This window comes from Myiozetetes cayanensis, unplaced genomic scaffold (genome assembly GCF_022539395.1).
Source record: "Myiozetetes cayanensis isolate MyiCay16 unplaced genomic scaffold, myiCay2020 scf13, whole genome shotgun sequence".
In the NCBI taxonomy this organism is placed as follows: Eukaryota; Metazoa; Chordata; class Aves; order Passeriformes; family Tyrannidae; genus Myiozetetes; species Myiozetetes cayanensis.
Genome location: NW_026086937.1, coordinates 5,708,972 through 5,728,444, shown reverse-complemented (window position 1 = coordinate 5,728,444; position 19,473 = coordinate 5,708,972). Strand labels below are relative to the sequence as shown.

The following is a 19,473-nucleotide window of genomic DNA, read 5'->3' as shown; positions in this document are numbered from 1 at the left end:
CAAGCCAGGCCCCATATTAGAAGCTGCAAAGGTTTAGCTCCAGAACACACGCTGAGGTGGAAGAAAGAGACCACACAATCACCAAACAAAACCCATGTATGCATCTGCAGAGTGATTTGTGAGGAAGTTCTGTGAACAGACTTCATATCAAACACAACATATTGTAAGAAAATCAGTATCTAACAGTGTTTCAAGGACTTGGTTATAACTGCACTCGCAGTTAACTCTGAACATTTTAAGGAATTACTGCCCTTCATTTTTATTTTTGTCAGCAGCAGTTTGTACTATCTGGCACTTCAAATGGACATGAGTTTTCTGGTCACTAGTTACTGAATCTCAGTTGACAGGCAGTATCACTTAGTTCTGCAGAGGTAGCAGTGTTCAAATCCAACTGCACAGATAGATGCTACTGGTTTAAGTCATCCATGAATCCCTCCCAAAAGACCATATTATAGGTACAATACAGATACACTCTTTTCAGCTACTATAAAATGGCACAAGATAAAATGACTCACTGGGATCTCCTAATGAATTGTTCATTTTTAATCACAGCTCTCCAGGCACTGGTATGTATCAATAGAAAAATTCAAATGTTAAAAACAGTGTACAGTTTAGCACAGAAGGCAACATTTGAAGAGAAGCACATCATTTTAATTTGCTTTGAAGTTTAAAGCAATCCAAACAAAAAAGTTAACTATATAAATAGAGTAAATGCACATAGTTTACAGCCAACTACATGTATGCAAGAATAATAGCAAACCTCACATGAGCATTGAAGTATTCTCAAACTGTCAGCTGTGAGCGTTCAGCTATGACTCTGAGGGCATAGTTATGTTCACATATGCAGGATAGGCAGACTCTTAAATAGAAGAACTGAAAAAAACATAACTCAGTCTTAACAAACAAAGTTGAAAAAAGTACATTTACCGAGGCACACTTCAGCATTCTGCTTGTTTCCAAATTTGAACAGTTTAAACAGGAAGCAACACTTATAAAGGCTCTCCAATGTTTTGTCTCTGGAAGCATTCTTTTACAATGCTACAGTCTGAGGAATGTTACAGAGGTCATAAGAAAAATAGAATAACAAAATGTCATTAACAAACAATCAGATGTCATTAACATCTCAATCAGCAAGGGAATTTTCGGAGTGCATTATGTAAACAGAACTAGATCGGTTCAGTGTTAATATACAAGTGGACAGGTGATATTTCAGTTACAATCAGAACAACCAAAAACTCCACAGCTCCCTCCTGCAAACCCACTTCAAACAACACAGAGGGGCAGCTCAGAAATTCAGACAGAAGCAGATCTACCCATCAGGCGAAAGGCTGGGCTCAGCGGACCCCGCAAGACAGCACAGCTCAGCTGCTTCCACGCAGCCCTGCAGGCACCGCACGGGCAGGAGGGGCTCAGGAATGCGTGGGCATTCCCGGGAATCGGTTTTCCACGCCTTTTCCTGGCGGCAGCTGCCACCTGCGGGCCGCGCCGCGGAACTGCAGCCCCCGCACCCAACCAGCGGGGATAACACCGGGGTCTGACCCGGGCGAGGGAAAATAATTAATTACTCAGTTTCAGACATTCCAGACCTTTGCCTCTAGAACAGACACTTGTGACATAAATACACGACACTCAGATACTCAAATCAAGATGGCCAAGTTACTGGAAGTTTAAATGCACTCCTTTCAGCTCTGTACTTAAAGGTATTATTGAATGTAGCATCTTTTTATTCCCTTTCAGTTTTTGTAATAAATATGAAGAAAACTATATAAATAACGCACAGATCTTTGGGAAATGTTTCGGAGGTAACTTTGCAGGTACTGGTAGTTTAAAAAATAACAAAAAATCCCAAGAAATTTTGGGGTTATGTTTGGTTATGTAAAGCAAGCCAAAAAGATCACCCCTGACGTTTAAAACAAAGCTGGAACATCCATTAAAGAAGTGGAATAATAAACTGATTGTCTACTTTGAACAGGTGCCTCCCATACCCAATTGTCCTTGTTAACATGTCCATATTAACCCCAGGGGCTCCGCTCTCCCCCAGAGAAGGCACACACACAGTACCCAGGGAATTCATGGGAGACAAACATGGAACCAAGGGACAATGCAACCAAACACAGGAGAGTAACTCCCACTGCAGCCTCAGCTAATCCATGTGTTTATCACATTCAGGAATTTCAAAGCAGAATCTTAAGTTTTGGCTGTGACTGAACAATCTGGATAGCCTGGAGAATGACCCACTTTCCACATAACAAAAGTTACAGTAAGTCACTATTCCTGAACAATGGCACCACAGCAAGGCTTAGGTCAGTCATGAATACTCCAGACTTTTCCTAGAGAGACCACTAGAGAAAGACATCTAAGCATTCCTTTCACTTCTTTGGGACAATCAAGTCCCCACGGTCAGACCACGCTATGTCTTTAAAAGGTAACATTTTCCAAGAAGGGAAGTCAGTTTTGCATTGCAAGGTCGCTGTACATACCATGGGTGGCTTTTAGAGGATGAGCAATTAATACAGAGAATTACCTGAAATACTCAAAGACTTTGACACTGTGTGGAGAACATGACAAGGGTCAAAATAAAGGAAAGCAAATGAGAAAAACCCAGACTGATTGTTCTGCAAGCTTTGAGCTTTTACATAGAGCCTACAGAACCACTGCAACAGAGATGCTATGGATCTACAGCATAAACTCCTGCACAGCTTACACAGAAATCAAACCACATGCTTTGCTTAAAACCCACCTGCATGTTTCAAACACGGTTTGGCTACAGATAATCAGTAAGAGGAAGAAAATTCATAAGCCCTAAGAAGGCCACAAAGTGCATAAGAAGTCATTCATAAAATAAAGCCATTGCACACAATGCACAGTTCAAGTGTACTGAAGTACCACACTGGAAGAGTTGATAGCACAGTTCTGTCCATGCCAGTGTAGCAGCATTTTTGAGTAGAAAGCTATTGCCCCCAGTTTATAATGATCATCTTCCTCTTAAGGATAATGGATGCAGACTGCAGAGATATCTAGAAAGCTGTAAAGGTTCTTGTAACATTAAACTTCTTAACACTCCAGTTGTATGATTTTGGATAACTCTGTAAATTATGACAATAAACCAGCTAAGCCTCACCGCTGAATGCAAGGCATTGTTTTGCTATTGGCTTACAGAATAAAAACAAAGCCTGAATATTCAGACAGTGGAGAGGACAAGGGTACACTGCCAGCTGCAGTTCAGGACACAGGCTCACGCTGACAGATGTGATACAGCAATTATCGAGGGGAATGCTTTCAAGAAAATCTCAACTGCAGTTTTCTCCATCCTTCTGCACAGAGCTTGTCTGCACTGAAAAGATCTATCAAAACTTGAACTGGTTTCTGCTTTCTGGTCACCCTAGCCACAGTGATATGTGCTCTCCCTCAGTACTTCCATAAAAATACAGGTAATCCAGGTCAGGATTTGCCAGACATTTAAGGGTAATACAGCTTGTGCTTAGGCAGCATGAAACTATCTGAGTCAATCCTGTCTTCACAAACAGGAGGCTGGACTAGTTGAGATTTCTGATCACATTACAAATCCTTAAAAAGGCTATAACGTAGCATTCACCAACTTCTTCCTTAGCTGTATATGTGACCTGAACAGGCTGACAAGGAAAACTGATGATATAGGACAATGTTTCATAGGTCTCTCTAACTTAAGAAGAGTTCCAGAAAAGAAAAAGAATAATGCAGCAGAACTTGAAATCCACACACATCCAGTATTAACAGACTGATAACCTGAAGAGAGTTCAGTAATCAGATCTCTTGCTAACCTACAACATTGCTCAAAATTTAAGGGGGATAAAAACCCAACCATAAGCAAACTAAAAAACTACAAAAAGTATCATCTTTTGTAGTGAAGAAATAACTCTGTTCTGGGTCCCTGCACCATATTTTGTCTTGAGGTAGCAACATGGAAAACTCGACACACTGACTACTACCTCAGTCTCTTATGAATCTTCAGGTATAGAAATCTACAAAAGTACTGTCTTGTCCATTCTTCCAACAGGTTACTGTGAAGTAAAACAGAACAATCACTAAGAGAAGTGAATAAGGCTGCCCAAAAACATACCTTTCCCTCCCTCACCCATCAGGTCTCTGAAGATGACTCCATGGCTTTGTTTAGCTTAACTGATGAAAAGGAAGTAATAATTTTGAATTAAGAAATGTATGAAGGCATTCCCTAAGGGGCAGTTCCCACTTGTCACACCGCCAAGAGACCACACAGTAAGGCAGCAAAATTATTCATAGTTGCCCACAATCAACCTTCTGTTTTGTCTACAGCTGCTTGTTCCTGATAGAGCGTTCCTTTTGCCCACCACATTGGCATTGACATTCAGTGGTCCACTCCAGTCTTTCCATCTTCCACCTTCTTCCAGGAAGCCTTGTCACACGCTGCTATCCATCGAGCAAGTAGACTACCACTTCATAGGTTGACATCATGATAGCTGTGTTTGGGATCTGTCTGACCAGGTGCGTGGTTAAGCCTCGGTACAGGGACCCGTAGCCTTCCTCCCGCACGAGCAGAGACAGCGTCTGGAAGAAAGATCTGTATTTTGTTCCCTCTTCTCTTAGTCTTGTTCGTACAACCTCTGTACAAAGAAAACCACATGGGGTTACATTCACCACTTTGCATCATTTTTCCCAGGAACCAAGCAGTGATTTGTTACGTGAAAATGCCCCTCCTCGAGTTCTCAAATCTCAGAACCCCTCTTCAAAAAAAAAAAAGGAGCAGCAAACCAAGTAGGTGTAAGAAGAAAACAAGTTACATTTTCAGCAGCATTAGATACCTGACTGAACAAGGCCAATTGATTTGCTTAGCTACAGTCCACAAAAGGACTGTTGTTTGGGCTTACGTTTTAGCTCAAAAGTTGACTCTAGTTTAGTATTCATTAACAAACTTCATGTATACACAATTACTTTGCAGGAAAATCAAGTGCAACTGAAACACAAACTAGACAGCCTGTTTTCCTAGAAGGGAGACAAGAACTTGCTGGAAAAGTATGGAAAACTGCTGAGTATATAGAAAGATGCCAATTGAAAAGAGATCTGCTTAAGTACTTTGGGCCACACCCTGGTAAACCTTTGGCAAAATATTCATTTCCTAAGAGAAGGCCATGCTAGATATCGACCTCAAAGCACTTCCATTTCTGAATACCACACTCATGTTGACCTGCTGAATCTGATGTGAAAAGCTTTAGACAAAGAAATATTTCTTGAGCAAGTGAACCAAAGCAGGCTGCAAATATCACTGAAAAGACTCCCTCTGGTGGATCTGACTCAGGTTCTCAACTCTACCTGCCCCACTTACCATGGGGATATGCTATTGATGTTGCACAAGTTTTGGAAGTGGCAGCAGCCATCATCATTCCAACAAAGTCCGATGCTTCTTTTGCTGACTCATCCTCATTGTCCATAGGAGAAGCAGTCTTATACTCCAGCAATTTTTTCTTAATACTCTCATAAATAACAAAATGAATAACAGTCTCAGATATGCCTGCATAGGATGCTGACATTCCTCTGTAAAAGCCTCTAAAGCCATCTGAGCGATAAACTTTTCGGACACACTCAAAAGCACTCATTCGCTTCTCTCCACGATTCCTGAAAGGAGAAAACAAGTCAGATATCAACTGGTACAACTTGGGACTGGACAACAGTTAAACAGTTTTTCTTTGAGTGATGAGAAGACTTAGGAAATATCCAACACTGATGCTGAAGAGCTCCAAGTCAGATACAGTTAAGAACACAGAACCTGAATGTCCCAAAGATCTTCAGCACTGAACACACGTAAAGCATTACACGGAATCCAAGCCAAACTTCATATAGTGACTAAATAAAAACTATTTTTAGACAGGTTGAACAGCTCTCAGCCCCCCCAACTCTGCAATAAAGGATTAAACTGCTTGAAAATCAACTCCCAAATGGGCTGTCAGTGACTCATGAGAAAAATGACTATTTTCTTTTGCATAATGGATTTCCCCTAAGTGTTGCCTGAAATAAAGAGCTCCATAGCATGGTAATTACAGTGGATAAGAGTTTGAACAGCAGGTCCCACAGCATTACAGCTCTCAGCAAACAACTAGCACACCAACCAATGCAGCACTGGTAGCTGTTATTTGACTCAACTAAGCCACTGCTGATGTCAAGGAAAACGCTCATTAGATGTGACTGTATCAAGCAGTATTTGGCAAATAAAATTTTATTCCCATTTTGAGCTTGCTTATTGAATTGACTTGTGCATATTGAAATACTGAGCATGTGTATTGGGTTTGTATGGCCAGCAGGGGGGATACAAGGGTGGCTTCAGTGGGAAGCTGCCAGAAGCTTCCTGCATGTCCAGCAGAGCCCGTGCCAGCTGGCTCCAGGATGGACCCATCACCAGCCAAGGCCAGCAAATCAGGAATGATTGTAATGCCTCTGGGATGACATATTTAAGAAGCAAGAAAAGCCATAAAGCTCAGGAAGGAGGGAGCAGTGGTGTGAAGGTGTTTTTAAGATTTATTTTACTTCTCGTGATCCTGCTCTCATTTTGTTCGTAATAAATTCAATTAATATCCCCCAAGTCAAGTCTGTTTTGCCTTTGACAGTATTCAGTGAGTGATCTCTCTCTCCTAGTCTTCATCTCAACTAATGAGCCTTTGGTTATATTTTCTCTCCCCTGTCCACTCGTGGAGTGACAGAGCAGCTTTGGTGGGTGTCTGGCATCCAGCCAGGGTCAACCCACCACGCACCCTGTACACAGACACACAAAACCATGACAACACTGCACAAGACGTGCTTCCCCACAGCCCTGAGTGCAGGCACTTGGAACATATGGATCGTGCCAGTAGAGGTCTGGGTGAGACAGTCACAGAATAAAACAGCAAATAACCTCGTAAGAAGTTATGGTAACTCATGGACACTGTCAGAGCAAGACAGACCCTGGCAGCAACTATTAAATAAGCAGTAAGAGGCATCACTGGATGGCAGAATTTAAGTCCTGATGGTTTGAACCTGCAATGTTAAACGCAATGAAGCAAGGTATAGTTAAGAGAAAGACTGAGCACACGGAGCTGCAAGTTGGATCTTGAGTAAGCCAGGTGGAGGACACTGCAGAGAACTGGGAAGCAGCTGGTGAGAAGAGCAGCTGGAGCTGCAGCTTCAGGGACACCCCCAGTTCCTGGTATGTGCCTGTACATCTGGACAGGTGCACTGACAGACTGCTGCAAGTGTTTGCTCTTCTGATGGCCAAGATGTACAACATTGTCTTGAAGGCCAAAGCAATGTCACTTGGAGAACATCACACATGCCTTCTCCAGCTCTTACTGGGATCATTTTTGAGAACTTCAACAGAAACAAGATCAGGCCAGGATAATCCCACAGACCAAGTGTTTTTATGCCTCTATTAACAACTGCATTAGAAGAGCTGAGAATGCAGTACATGCCTCACTAGCCCAGGTAACTGCAGCATTACAAAAAGAAGATCCTTCTTCGGGTCTTGACATAAACAGTGTGCTTGCTATAATGCAGAGAAATACTGTGCACAAGAAATCCATAATTTCCTGTAATTTCTTTAAAGCCCTGTAGTTTAAGAAGTTTAACTGACTATTCAGTAAAAAACAAGCAGAGGCACAAGATGACATCAGGTTTCACATAGCACCAAAATCCACTTATTTTAATGGGACTGTTAACCTCGTAACTAATTCCAAATTTTCTGGCCAGTCTACTATAGTGCTTCAAGCATACCCCAGAATGCAGATTAACACAGTAAAGAACGAGAGTATAACTTGTAGGTAGATCAGCATGAACTTCTGAAATCTGAAGTGTTGAAAGTTTAAAAATTAATTTTATTTTGGGCTGTGGAACATCACAACACTTTGGTATAACCTTACCCCAGCACTGATATTTCCCACTGTCACCATACCTGGCATCAAGCTGTAATCGTGTCTTTACCAACCAAATGGGATTAGTTGTTGTGATCGCAGTGAAACCTAAAAAACGTAAAAAGAACAAAGTTAGATGTGATAATACCACAAGAACAACAACTGCATCTAAGTTAAAAATGCACACAGTAAGGAACAGTGGATGCAAAAACTCGGACTATACTGACTTTGCACAAGTACCTACTGTAGCCCTTTACTGACATTTTATGAATCCATACAGCCAATAAACACTTAGGTTGGTTTTATATTGTACATTAATATTGAGTATATTTTAATCTTATCAAGAAATGCCCCATCTATAACAAGCCAGATTAAACACATTTCTCTCCCTATCTAATACCAACCCTGTTTTGATACCACAGAACAGCAATGCCAGCTCGACTAATATCACAGCCAATTTGGCAAAAATGTCAATAAGAATGCATTGCAGAGACAGCTACAGCAATTTGAGATGGCAGAAAACATTGTGTCAATTTACTTGGTTACCTGAAATACAATCCGAGTTTGAAAGCATGCAGACTGAATAAATACTACTTTTGGTGCAGTCAAAAGGCATATATTACTGTAAATTAAGAGACCTTTTAATACTCAACTATAAAGAAAAGTTAAATTTGAGTGCTAATCTTTTATTTAGTATTCAAAGCAGAGATTGTTGGCTGGCCTAGGAATACTTTTACAAGCATAGGAGTGTTTAAATCGTTAAAGTAAATACTATGACTTCTAATTCAGACAGCAACTATTAGGCTTGCATAAGGGCCAAGGGTTAAAGCTTTGATTTTTCAGTCCACTAAAGAAAAAGAAAGAAAAAGAGAAAAGGAAACAAAATAAAGAAAAATAATAAAAAAAAAGAAGTAAGAATCACTCTTACTTCTGCACAACTGTGGAGAGAGATAGAGAGAGCAGAGTGAAAGGCAGCTCTGAAAAAAAAGTAAAATAAAACAAATCATCGAGCTGTAATACCACACATGCACCATTAATGAGGTGTCATGTCTGCAGGAGAGAAGAGGAAAAGGGAAAAGCTGGAACATGGCCAGGCAAGAGATGATAAATTTAGACACTTGCTTTCTAAGTGACACACATGGCTGGTATATCACTACAGAGACAGGCTGCCCTCCTGCAGGGGGACGGACTGGGTTGTGGGAAAGCAGAGTTACCTTCCTCAGTGCACATCTGGTGCACCCAACTTCTCCAAGGAGCAGGCTATTGATAAGCTGGTTCAGGGAGATCATTAGCAGCTTACAGAAATGTATTTAGCAGAACTGCTTGCATACATGTTACTCCTGGACAGTCACAATCTACTTGACATTGCACACAAAGGTCTGCAATACTCAGAAATGCCAGGGGATCTTAACTGTTCTAAGGTTTGTTCTGTTGCCACCCCCAAATCTTAAATACCTCATTAGGATTTTCAGTTACAGCTCTAAAGACAAATTAGGTTTGGCAGCTGCTAAGATTCAGCTGATTTTCTACACCAAGAGAACAAAAACGCATGGGAGGCTTCTGTTTAATCTTCTGATTAAATGGATTTTTAAACTGACTCAAACTTCTTAACCAAGTAACTTTCTGTAGTAGATAAAGGTTTGGAGTTGCTTTCTTTTTTTTAAAATACACTACTCTTTTTGCCTATGTCTTAGTACATTTATACCCTTCATATGATGGAGTGAAATCCTAAGGAGACAAGTGTTTTATATCTCTACTTTAGGTAGGCAAATAATTATGTAAAAGCTCAAGGCACTGAGGAACTACTCTGCCATAACAAGGCACAGGATGTTTTTAAAACTTCACATCTGCAAAATCAGCTCTGTAGCTCAACTAGCCAGAGCCTGTCTGACCAGTCATTTGATGTCATAGAAACTCCATTGATTCCAACAGCACTTGAACCCCAGATCAGCTACACTGAAAGGAAACACTGGTTTTATTTCTTTACACTATCACTTGTAAAGTTTTAATTTTCTTTGATTTCCAATTAGAATCTTTCCATATCTAGACCAGAAAAGGGCACTAGGAATGCACAGGACTGCAATAAAGGCTTTGAAATAAGGTGGGGAAAAATGATTAACTTCCCCTACCAAGACATTTTCCAGGAAAGACTTCACTTTAAAAACAATACTAGTTCTTAAGTCTCTCCTAGTTTTTGATTACAAGTGAACAAAACCCCTCTTGCATTCCTACTCACATTGCACGCTTTGGAATTTTGTTACTGCTAGCCTGGATGTTACAGCCTTATCTGCTCAGCCCTTTCTCCTTCCTATTTAACCCCCAAAAAAGGGTCTCTGCAGATCCTAAATCTGGGACAGGAAATGCATACTGAGATGAGTGCCTGGGTGACAGCAGTGACTGCAGTCACCCACAGCAGCAGCCTGACACTTCTAAGCAGGCTGGGAAGAGTACATTGGAAATTTCCAGTGAAGGGTGGGTGGCAGAGGATGCAGCCCCTGCTCTGTCCCAAACTGCTCTCCCTGGGCATTGTTTAAGTGCAGCACTCCTAACAGGAGGATCAGACACTAAACAACATGGCCATTTTTTTTTCCCTAGGGCTGTCAAAAGCCTAAATTGACAGTTCAAACCAAAGTTTTCAAATCCAAGGGCCCTCAGTAATTCAGGTTTCAAGATAAAGTGACTACATGTTAATTCTTACAGTTAACGTAGTAAACAAAGTCAGTGGAAGAAATGAATTAAGAGCTGAGTGACGCTGATGCTGACACCAAGGAAAGCCCTCCAAAACATGAGAAACACACCATTTGGGATCTTTGATAACCTTTCATTTTTAAATAAAATCTCTAGGAAAAATATTTGTTAAAAAACAAAGATTGGGGGCTTTCAATAACTATCATGAAGCTCTACCAATTGTTTCCTTTTTCTTTTCAGAAGTCTCAATGAAATTTATATTGCTTTATATTGTTTATCAGTGTGTTGTACCCTCAAGAAAGATTCCAGATTCAACACAAGTAGGGGTAAATTGGGCAATACTACAGACTCCTGTACTTTTCTTCTATGAAATTGTATCCCACTTTCAGACAAAGAATTATCTCGATCTACTTTTTCAGCTATACCAGCTACTGACAGGTAAGATCCCAGGTATTCCTATTATGCATCACATTTACAAGGATAGGGGTTTTGCTTTTTTCTCTATAAGCCAGTGTAATTGATAAGACACATGTGAACATGGAATGCTAAATTAAAAATCCAAAGTAGTCAAATAAAAATAAACCAAAAGAGTAAACAGAAAGAGACAGAAAGGAGATTATATACATATTAAAAAAAAAGAAAAGAGGTCTTTGAAATAATATGACAACACAGAATATCAGCTGCAGCATTTAAAAGGCAGCTCTGGGACACTGAAAAAAAAACCACCCAAAACCAAAATGCCTTGTTTAACCCATTAGGGGCTTCCAATTAGCCAGAGATAAATAGAGTAGTAGCTACCAGTGAAAGGTATTTTCTACCTTTCCCTGAACTGCCGAGGGGGGGGAAAAAAACATTAAAAAAAAAAAGTCACTCTTAAGAGAGTTAAAGTGATGTCTTTGCACAATGCACATCATCTGAGTTCAAGGCAACGCAAGTGAATTCCCCCTGCTTTGTTTATCCAATAGATATCACAAACCCACTGTGTGGTTCTTACACCAGAGGCTGCAAGAGACGCTCAGTTCAGTACTCACGAGGTTTTAGTTAGTCCATATTTCTGCAGGAAGTGACCTGCGGGTGGGGAGCATGAGATGACACGATCTCACTCTTTTCACGGGAGAAATGTACAGTAAATGCCTAAAATAGACACAGGCTTTTCTGTATCATAACAACAAGCAGTGACCTCATCAGACACAAGTGTACAAATCGAATCCCATCGGAAGGATTTGTGAGTTAGTTATTGTGAGATCTAACTGTTTGCAGGTAAAAGTTTAGGACAAAAAAAAGAAAGAAAAATAATCAAAACAGGCCACAGATATTAAAGTCGTTGTTTAAAATGCACTGAGTACTGAAATTTCTGCTCATTTGCAGCAGTTCAATTTTGTATCTCCAAATACTTACCTATATAGCAAATTTACAAATGAACCCTCCTCCTTCCCCACTCCCTTGAAAATATCATTCACAAAAGCTAGCCTAGTCTTAGGACTGAAAAAAACTGAAAAAACAAGATAGATGCCTTATGAAATCAAACTTTCTAAGACCAATGAACTAAATATACATTTTATTTGCTATACTGCGTCAATAGTACTAAAAACTTACAAAAGTATTCTATCTCTGTAAATAATAAAGTGGTCCCAATTATTTTTTAATACATAAATTTAAAAAAAATCTGCATTTGGGTTGGTTTGCCAGTGAAGTTCTAGAAAGAACAGCAACAGCAATACAAGGCAAAGTAGTTTTGCAGCAGATTTGCAACCATGTTGCCTGATTGAGGCTGGGAATCACTAAAAAAAGCAAATAAGAAAGCCATAAAGGAATCAGGTATCTCATTCAGTTCTCCACAGTTTTTCTTCTCTGTGGCAAAAGAGGCCAAGTACAACGAGAAGGCAGAGTTTACAGTGAATCTGAGAATTTAGCCTAACTTGGAAGTGTACAGAGATAAACCATCTTCACACAAGCAAACACTCATTCCTGTAGTAAGCTCAGATATATTCACTGCCCTAGTTTGCAAAAAGAGAACCATGTGATTTGCTGAGGGGTTGGCAAAAAGGGTTGCTGAGGCTTCATGTCAATACACAGATATTTTAGGTATGAGAGTGACGTGAACTATATGCTAGAAGCTGGCACATAGCAAGGAAATAACATTTCTAATTGCATAAGGCATCAGTTACTAATATGTAGATAATTCATTGGGATCGAACAAACTTAGTAGAAAAATCTTAAAAGCATAAATACACCATTTTTATCTTGAGAAGGAAGAATCAGGCCTAAAACCAAACAAAAATTCTTAAAATACCACACACCTCAGCTTTTCAGTCCCCAGAACACCATGTACATAAAACAATCCTTATTTAACAAGGACATCAGTCTAGCCTGAGATACTTCTTAGCATGTGACACAAATAAACAGAATTTAAAGTTGACTCAAGTTCACTATTTGCAGTACTTTAATAAAACAGTAAGTTACAGTTAGATTTTTTTAAATTGTATGTCTGCATCATTACCATGTTTTGCAACCTACAAGAAAAGCTCTGTAAGTGCCAATCCTCCTTCATGCTCATGAGGTATGAGAAAAGCCTCTATGAAACAGAAAAGGTCATGTCCAAAAAAACACCCCCAAAAACCACCAAACCAAAACAACAACCCTCATTTAAGACTGATTTACTCAATTTCTTACTGAAACCAATAGCAGCTGAAAAAAGAAAAAAACCAATACTGATTATTTTTTGCTAATTAGTAGAAGTCTTTATTCACCTGGCCAACTTGGCAGTGATGATCTGTGTTAACCTGTCAACCAATTAAGAGCTCACATTCCACCTTATCCCTGTTACTTTGCCATTTCTTTAAGCTGATTTGCATCATACAGCAATACAAACCTTGCAGGTAAAACTGTTAATAGCTGGTGTAAGTGCATTTTCTGAAATATATTAGAATTACAAAAACAAGGTTAGCATGTTCCCAAGACAGCACTGTTCATCTCAACTGCAGAGTCCTTTTCATATATCAGAATAACACCAGAGTATTGAGAAGTTGTATGTCAAGGAACCTTTTCTTTAAAGGTCTTCCAGAGAATTTCTGGAGTGTACAGTGCCAAGACCTGCAGTGTGAGCCTGCACTGAGCATTCTGTTTGGTTGACTGCATAGTTTAGAAATACAACTGCAGAACTTGGGAGGTATGAGAAATATTAAATAAATTAAATTCAATATTAAAACTTGTATGAAAGAGTAAAAAAGGTGAAGAGCAATTAAGGCTCAAAGGCATTTTACCCCAGTTTCCTGCAGCTGTATGTTGAAATGCCTAACATCAACCTGCTGGAAAGGAAGCAAGTTACTTAACAGATACAGAACTCCATGACAAACTACAGCCCAAGTCTGCAAACACTCAGGAAATGCACTACAGCACATCTCCATAAGTGTTCTTTTCATTACAGAATGAGGGCAGTAACTTCCAAAGATGAGGAACACTCTGAACCTTCATTGCTCTGCAGCATTGCATGAGTTACACGAGTTGTCTTCAACTCAGGACAGACTTGTTTACATCACCCGCACTTGCACCTGACCCCTAAATCTAAAGACATGAATTATCCTCTTGACAAGGAGCTGAAGACAGTTCAATTTTTCTTGGCACAATTAGCTGATTAGGAGGAACTCTACATTAAATGCTTTTCCAATTCATTTCCTGTGCTGTTCACCTACAAACAAAACACACACTTCCAGATGATAAAAAAAAGAAAATCCTTTCATCATCCTTGTCTTACTTGGGCAAAACACAACAAATCTCCTTACATCTTAGAGATTAAAAACCTCCATCACATTTCATGTGGCAGAGATGAACAGTGTCATTTAAATATAAAGCTAATGCCACATTTTCTATGCCTTACAGGATTTCTCTGTACCAGATCATCAGCCTTAAATACAAAACTAATCCCATTCATTATTCTGACATGGCCTTTGCCAGTCCACTCCAGATTGCCAGGACTCACATTCTATAGACTGGTTGTAAGTTTGACAGGAGTTAGAAACTTCAACAGTAAAACTGTCAGAATTCATCTATGAAGTGCCTATGGCCTATATATAAAAAAATCTTTTGAAAAATTGGTTCTGTGCAGGGAAAACACTGACAACAAGAGTTAAAGTGTTGCCAGCCCAAGTTTTGACTTTCCCAGCACAAGTCCATGCCCATAACTCAGTTCGGTTTCCTTTAACTCCCTTTGTTAATGATCCCAAAGGACAAAACATACAAATTAAACAACAAATATTGGTAGCTGCTCAAATACACCAAAGTTACACTGCATATATTAAACAGAAATTTATCTTTGGAGACGAAAACATATGAAAACTATGAAAAATCTGCTCTTCTATGTCTCTTCAGTGGTAGAGCAAACTTCACATAGACTGGTATATGAACAAAGGAGGAGGGAGTGTTACACATAATTTACACAAATACCTGCAGGCATATTTCAGAAGGACAAAAATAAGTCAGATATACAAAGCTGCAAGAGAAAGTGGTGGTAAAAAAAGGCATATTAAGAAGAATTAAACCTGAAGTCAGTGTAAACCATGTTTATAGCTTACAGAACAACAAGTGACTTTTCAAAAATTTTTTTTTCATTTCACAAATTAACTATTGACAAAGCAGGCATGCAGGTTTTCTAGAAAAGACTATTCACACACACTGTTATTTATCACTCAGTGCAGTTTCATGCATATATTCTCCAGATAGCTTGTTTAATGAGAGGCCAAGGCAGGTAACCACTAAAAGAAAACATTATTCAATTACTGAACATGTTCTGGTTTGTTTTGTTGTTGTTTGGTTTTTTTTCCACATTTGTCACTTCTCATTTACAGATATGACTGTAGAATGAAGCTAAAAATTTACAGATCCTTACCTGCCACACCAGCTGAAATCATGTGTACCTGGGTAGAATCTGGATTGAAAATACTGTTCAGCTTTTCCTTGCAGTTTGAGTAAGCAGCAAAATATATGGCTCTAAAATCAGAACAAAATCCAAGTTATGTTTTATGTGGCAATATATTTAATAAGCAGTGCCATTAACTGCACTAATCTAAGTCATCTTGGGTTAAAATTTACTTCCTCAGTAATGAGCTCCTCAAGGATTAACTCCTGCAACATGGTGGGACTATTCTAGGAGCAGAAAAGGAAAACAAAGATGACACATTTTAACTTTTTCTTCCACAACAGCTCCAATTACCAATTAGTGAGGGGAAGGATGGATAAATAGACATCTGTGACACTGGGAAGCAAAACCCTGCTGAACTGAAAACTCAAGTTTCAGTATTCTGCAACACTTTAATATGAGAACAAATTTGTACTAATGGACCTAAACTCATTTCAACAGCATGACAATTTCAAGAGAACGAACAAGCACACAGCTTTTTAAAAAAACAAACCAAACAGCATTCTTAATATTTTTATAGCATTTAAGATGTAAATATTACCAACTTATGATTATAAATATTTATACATCAAATGCTAGAACAGCTGTGAGGCCAGTATCTACATTTTGGTTCTTCAGTTCTGTATTTAGAATGTGCACATTTTTTTCTCTGAATACACTCCCCAAAAAGCATGGTAAACTTATATTACATTTGAGTCTGTGAGCTGGTATTAAAATAAAGCTAGACAAAGTTAGCATGCCAACTCAATATATTATGAAAAATATGAAAATTTGAAATAATAATGAAATTATTGAAAATATGAATACTTGTTTTCAATCATTAAAGTTAAAAGCTCATTTTAATCACATTTAAAACTACACATTTCAGGTTGTTACTCAGTTTCTTTAAACACCTCTCTACAAGGGAAAAAGTGAACGTGCAACGTTTCGTGGACAGAACATTAACCTCATTAGCTGTGCAAACATGTTTTTCTTCATTACAAAAAACGATAAAGTGCTTGCTTCATGGGTGTAATTTCTCAAATGGAACCTGAACTCAGTTAAGTGTACTGGATGTGTTATGAAACATGCTTCCCTAGAGCTTATTTAAACAAAGAGCTGATGTTAAATCCACTTAGCTAATGCTTAATTGAAATGAAGTACTAGAGGAAGACCAAGGTAGCCAGAGGGAAATAGGGATGTGCTTATAAATGAGACTTCACACACTACATCAAGTTGACATTTTTGGTATGGTGGGGAGGAGGAAACAAGCTAAGCACTTCACTTGGGGGAAGAAAAGGGAATTAGATTTAACACAAAATTCATTGAAAAGAAATAAGATTTGTTTTTTGCAATTGAGGATGTTTTTCATTGAGGATAGTAATTTATAAAGTGAAACCTCTTCCTGGATAAAAATTTCTATTATTATCTGTTATCTATTATTATTATATCAATGCTGAACATTTGATAGAACAGACTGGTCTACCAAGCAAAAGTACAGGCTTCTCAGATTAGGAAGTGAGGATATCCTGCAGGTGTAAAGAACAAAAAAAGATACTGGATTTACTTCAGCTTCTCCAAAGAACAGCAGTAAGTTAGTGATCAGAAAATACCTCAGGTATTCCTAAATCCTTAAGGAAAAAAAAAAAAACTAACAAAGACACTCCAATTCCTTCATTATGTTTTTCTCTTATGCAAAGGATCTACGGAACACTGCCTCATCTGTCAGAGCTGAAGTTCAGGTTAATTATGTTTTCCAGGAACATCCAAACACCTTAAAGCAGAAAAGATACTCTCTAGCTGGGTGTGTAGGGGTCAAGAATGTTTTCTCTTCAGGCAAAGTAAGTAAATAAACCAAAGCAGAGTGCTAAATCAAGGGAATAATAAAGCCTTTGTGGAATATATTCCCTCTGCATAAAGAATCTCCTCAAACAGAAGAGAATAAAAGAGAGCCAGAAAACAACTACAGCCTCATCCAGGATTAAGTGGTTATATTACTTTTACACAGCTTTGTTTCTACACTCTTCCTTATGTATTCTCCTACTTTTGGACTCAACTTTGGCTAACACTTTTATGTAAGGAGAAATTCAAGCTCTGGCATCATCTGCTCCTTGCTCTGAGTGCCAGCACCAGCCTGGAGCTGGAGTATTTGTGCTGATGCAGAGCAGCAGATAACAGCGATACCACTGCCCAGCAGATGAGATTTACATCCTCCCCTTCTGCACTCTGACACTGCTCCAGTACCCTTTGGAGCCCAGCCCAGTGCTGGATTGCTTGCTCTGGGACAGTGTTAAGTGTGTCATCCTACCCAGCCTTGTCCCTTTTGAAGGGTCAGAACAGGCTCCCTAAAGCAGGGGAGCACCAGCCTGTAACTCACCACAACTCAGGAAGAAAGACCCAGTGTTTTGAGGCTGCAGTCACAGAATTGCTTCCTGATGATGATGGATTAACTGAAAGCTACATCTACCTTTTTGTTTTCCAAGATACAAACTTCTAGTTCACACGTGCAACTCTCTTTAACCATTTTTCTTTTTAATTGGACAGAACTCTGCATAAGGGTTAGTACAGAACAGCAAATGTCATTATTGTAGCACAAGATAGCAAAATTCTGAGATAGTTGGAGCTCTGAAATACAAGTAGCTCAATTTCTCAGACAACACAATTATCCCAGAAACAAGAGAGTTACTTGATATTAAGTATTTACAACTGCAGATGCAAAACTCACTTCAAATAAATCCCTTAATTTATTTGGTGTGCACGTTTGTATTTACCTGGAAGGAGCAACGCCTACTAAATTGGGACCCAGCCCTCTGAACAGAGAACGAGGGCCTTCATTTTGCAAGATCATCCTAGAAAACAAAAAAGACAATACTGTAACATTCAGATCAAAATTAAGGAATGCAGTGACAAACCAATACATCATTTTAACAAATACATCATTTTAACCTTTACTCTGAAAAACTTTCATAATAACTGACAATGCAGTGCTAACCACAAAAAATTATTTATTTCCTAGAATCAGAAGATTCCATTATTGCTTGACATGCCACAGAAATCCGGAAATTAAATGCCAAAGTAAGACTTATGATGTCAATACAGATTCACCTCAAATACAGGAACACATCCATGCATGGAGTTGTCTGTCATCAGGAAGCTAAAGAAAGTGACCTCTAATCAGAGAGAAAACACTAAGAATGGAAATGTCCATGTTCCTGTAGGTTTTAGATTGTTCAGGTGGCAAAAATACTTTATTCTATGCTACATTCCTTTCACCATCCTTTAGGTCCATATGTTTAACTTTTTGGAGTGGAAGGGTCAGAGGGGAAAGGGCAAGACATGAAGAGGAGAGAGACTTAAGAAGGCTTGGTTTCACTCAGTCATACTCCATCTGAGAGCTCCTCAGGAAGATGTAAGCTCTCATAAGCTCTACTGCTTATAATGTCCAGCCAGAGACACCTTTGGCAGTCTATCATCTCCTCTTCTCAAAAAGAGACAAACCTCAACATGGCTTTGCATGTGCTGCCCTGGTTTGATTCTACAAGATTGCCAACAGTACACTAAGTTACTCATCAGAAGTTGCTATTTGGAAGGTCGCTTTCTCTGTATCCCCTGCCTTTTTCATACCCTTAAGTTATTTAACTCCACTAGGTATTTAACTAGGAGCCTTAGCTTTATCCTTCTACATATGGTGACTAGTTTGGCTGCAGTAAAAGGAAATTGAAAACTCCAATGTATGGCCATTCCTTGAGGCTGGCAGTGATTCCCTGGTCAGTTCTGAACTGCTGCCTCTGTGCTCCACCCAAGCTCTGCTGCCGAGCTGTGGAGCCAGGAGTTTTTTGCCTTTTGACTGTCTTTCTTCCAGAAAAGACAATGCCTCTCCATGCAAGGAAATTCACTGATAGTGAGACAGGAGTGTAACCCATGGAAAGAGTCACAGCCTCAGAACAGTCCTAACATCTCGTGTACCACGCCCACCATAAACACAGCCTGGATGGCAGCAGG

At 39.2% G+C, this 19,473-nt stretch overlaps 1 protein-coding gene across 1 annotated transcript in view; it reads right to left on the bottom strand.

The window, feature by feature from the left end:
• Positions 1–515: 515 nt before the first annotated feature.
• Positions 516–19,473, bottom strand: part of SLC25A36 (solute carrier family 25 member 36) — a 31,373-nt gene continuing 12,415 nt past the window's right edge. The window contains exons 3-7 of the mRNA XM_050308325.1: positions 18,243–18,320; positions 15,463–15,563; positions 7,931–7,997; positions 5,339–5,628; positions 516–4,619 (exon numbers count right to left, since the gene is read on the bottom strand). Of these exons, the coding sequence (XP_050164282.1) occupies positions 4,426–4,619; positions 5,339–5,628; positions 7,931–7,997; positions 15,463–15,563; positions 18,243–18,320 (730 nt within the window). The 3' untranslated portion in view covers positions 516–4,425. The remainder of the gene's footprint in view (positions 4,620–5,338; positions 5,629–7,930; positions 7,998–15,462; positions 15,564–18,242; positions 18,321–19,473) is intronic.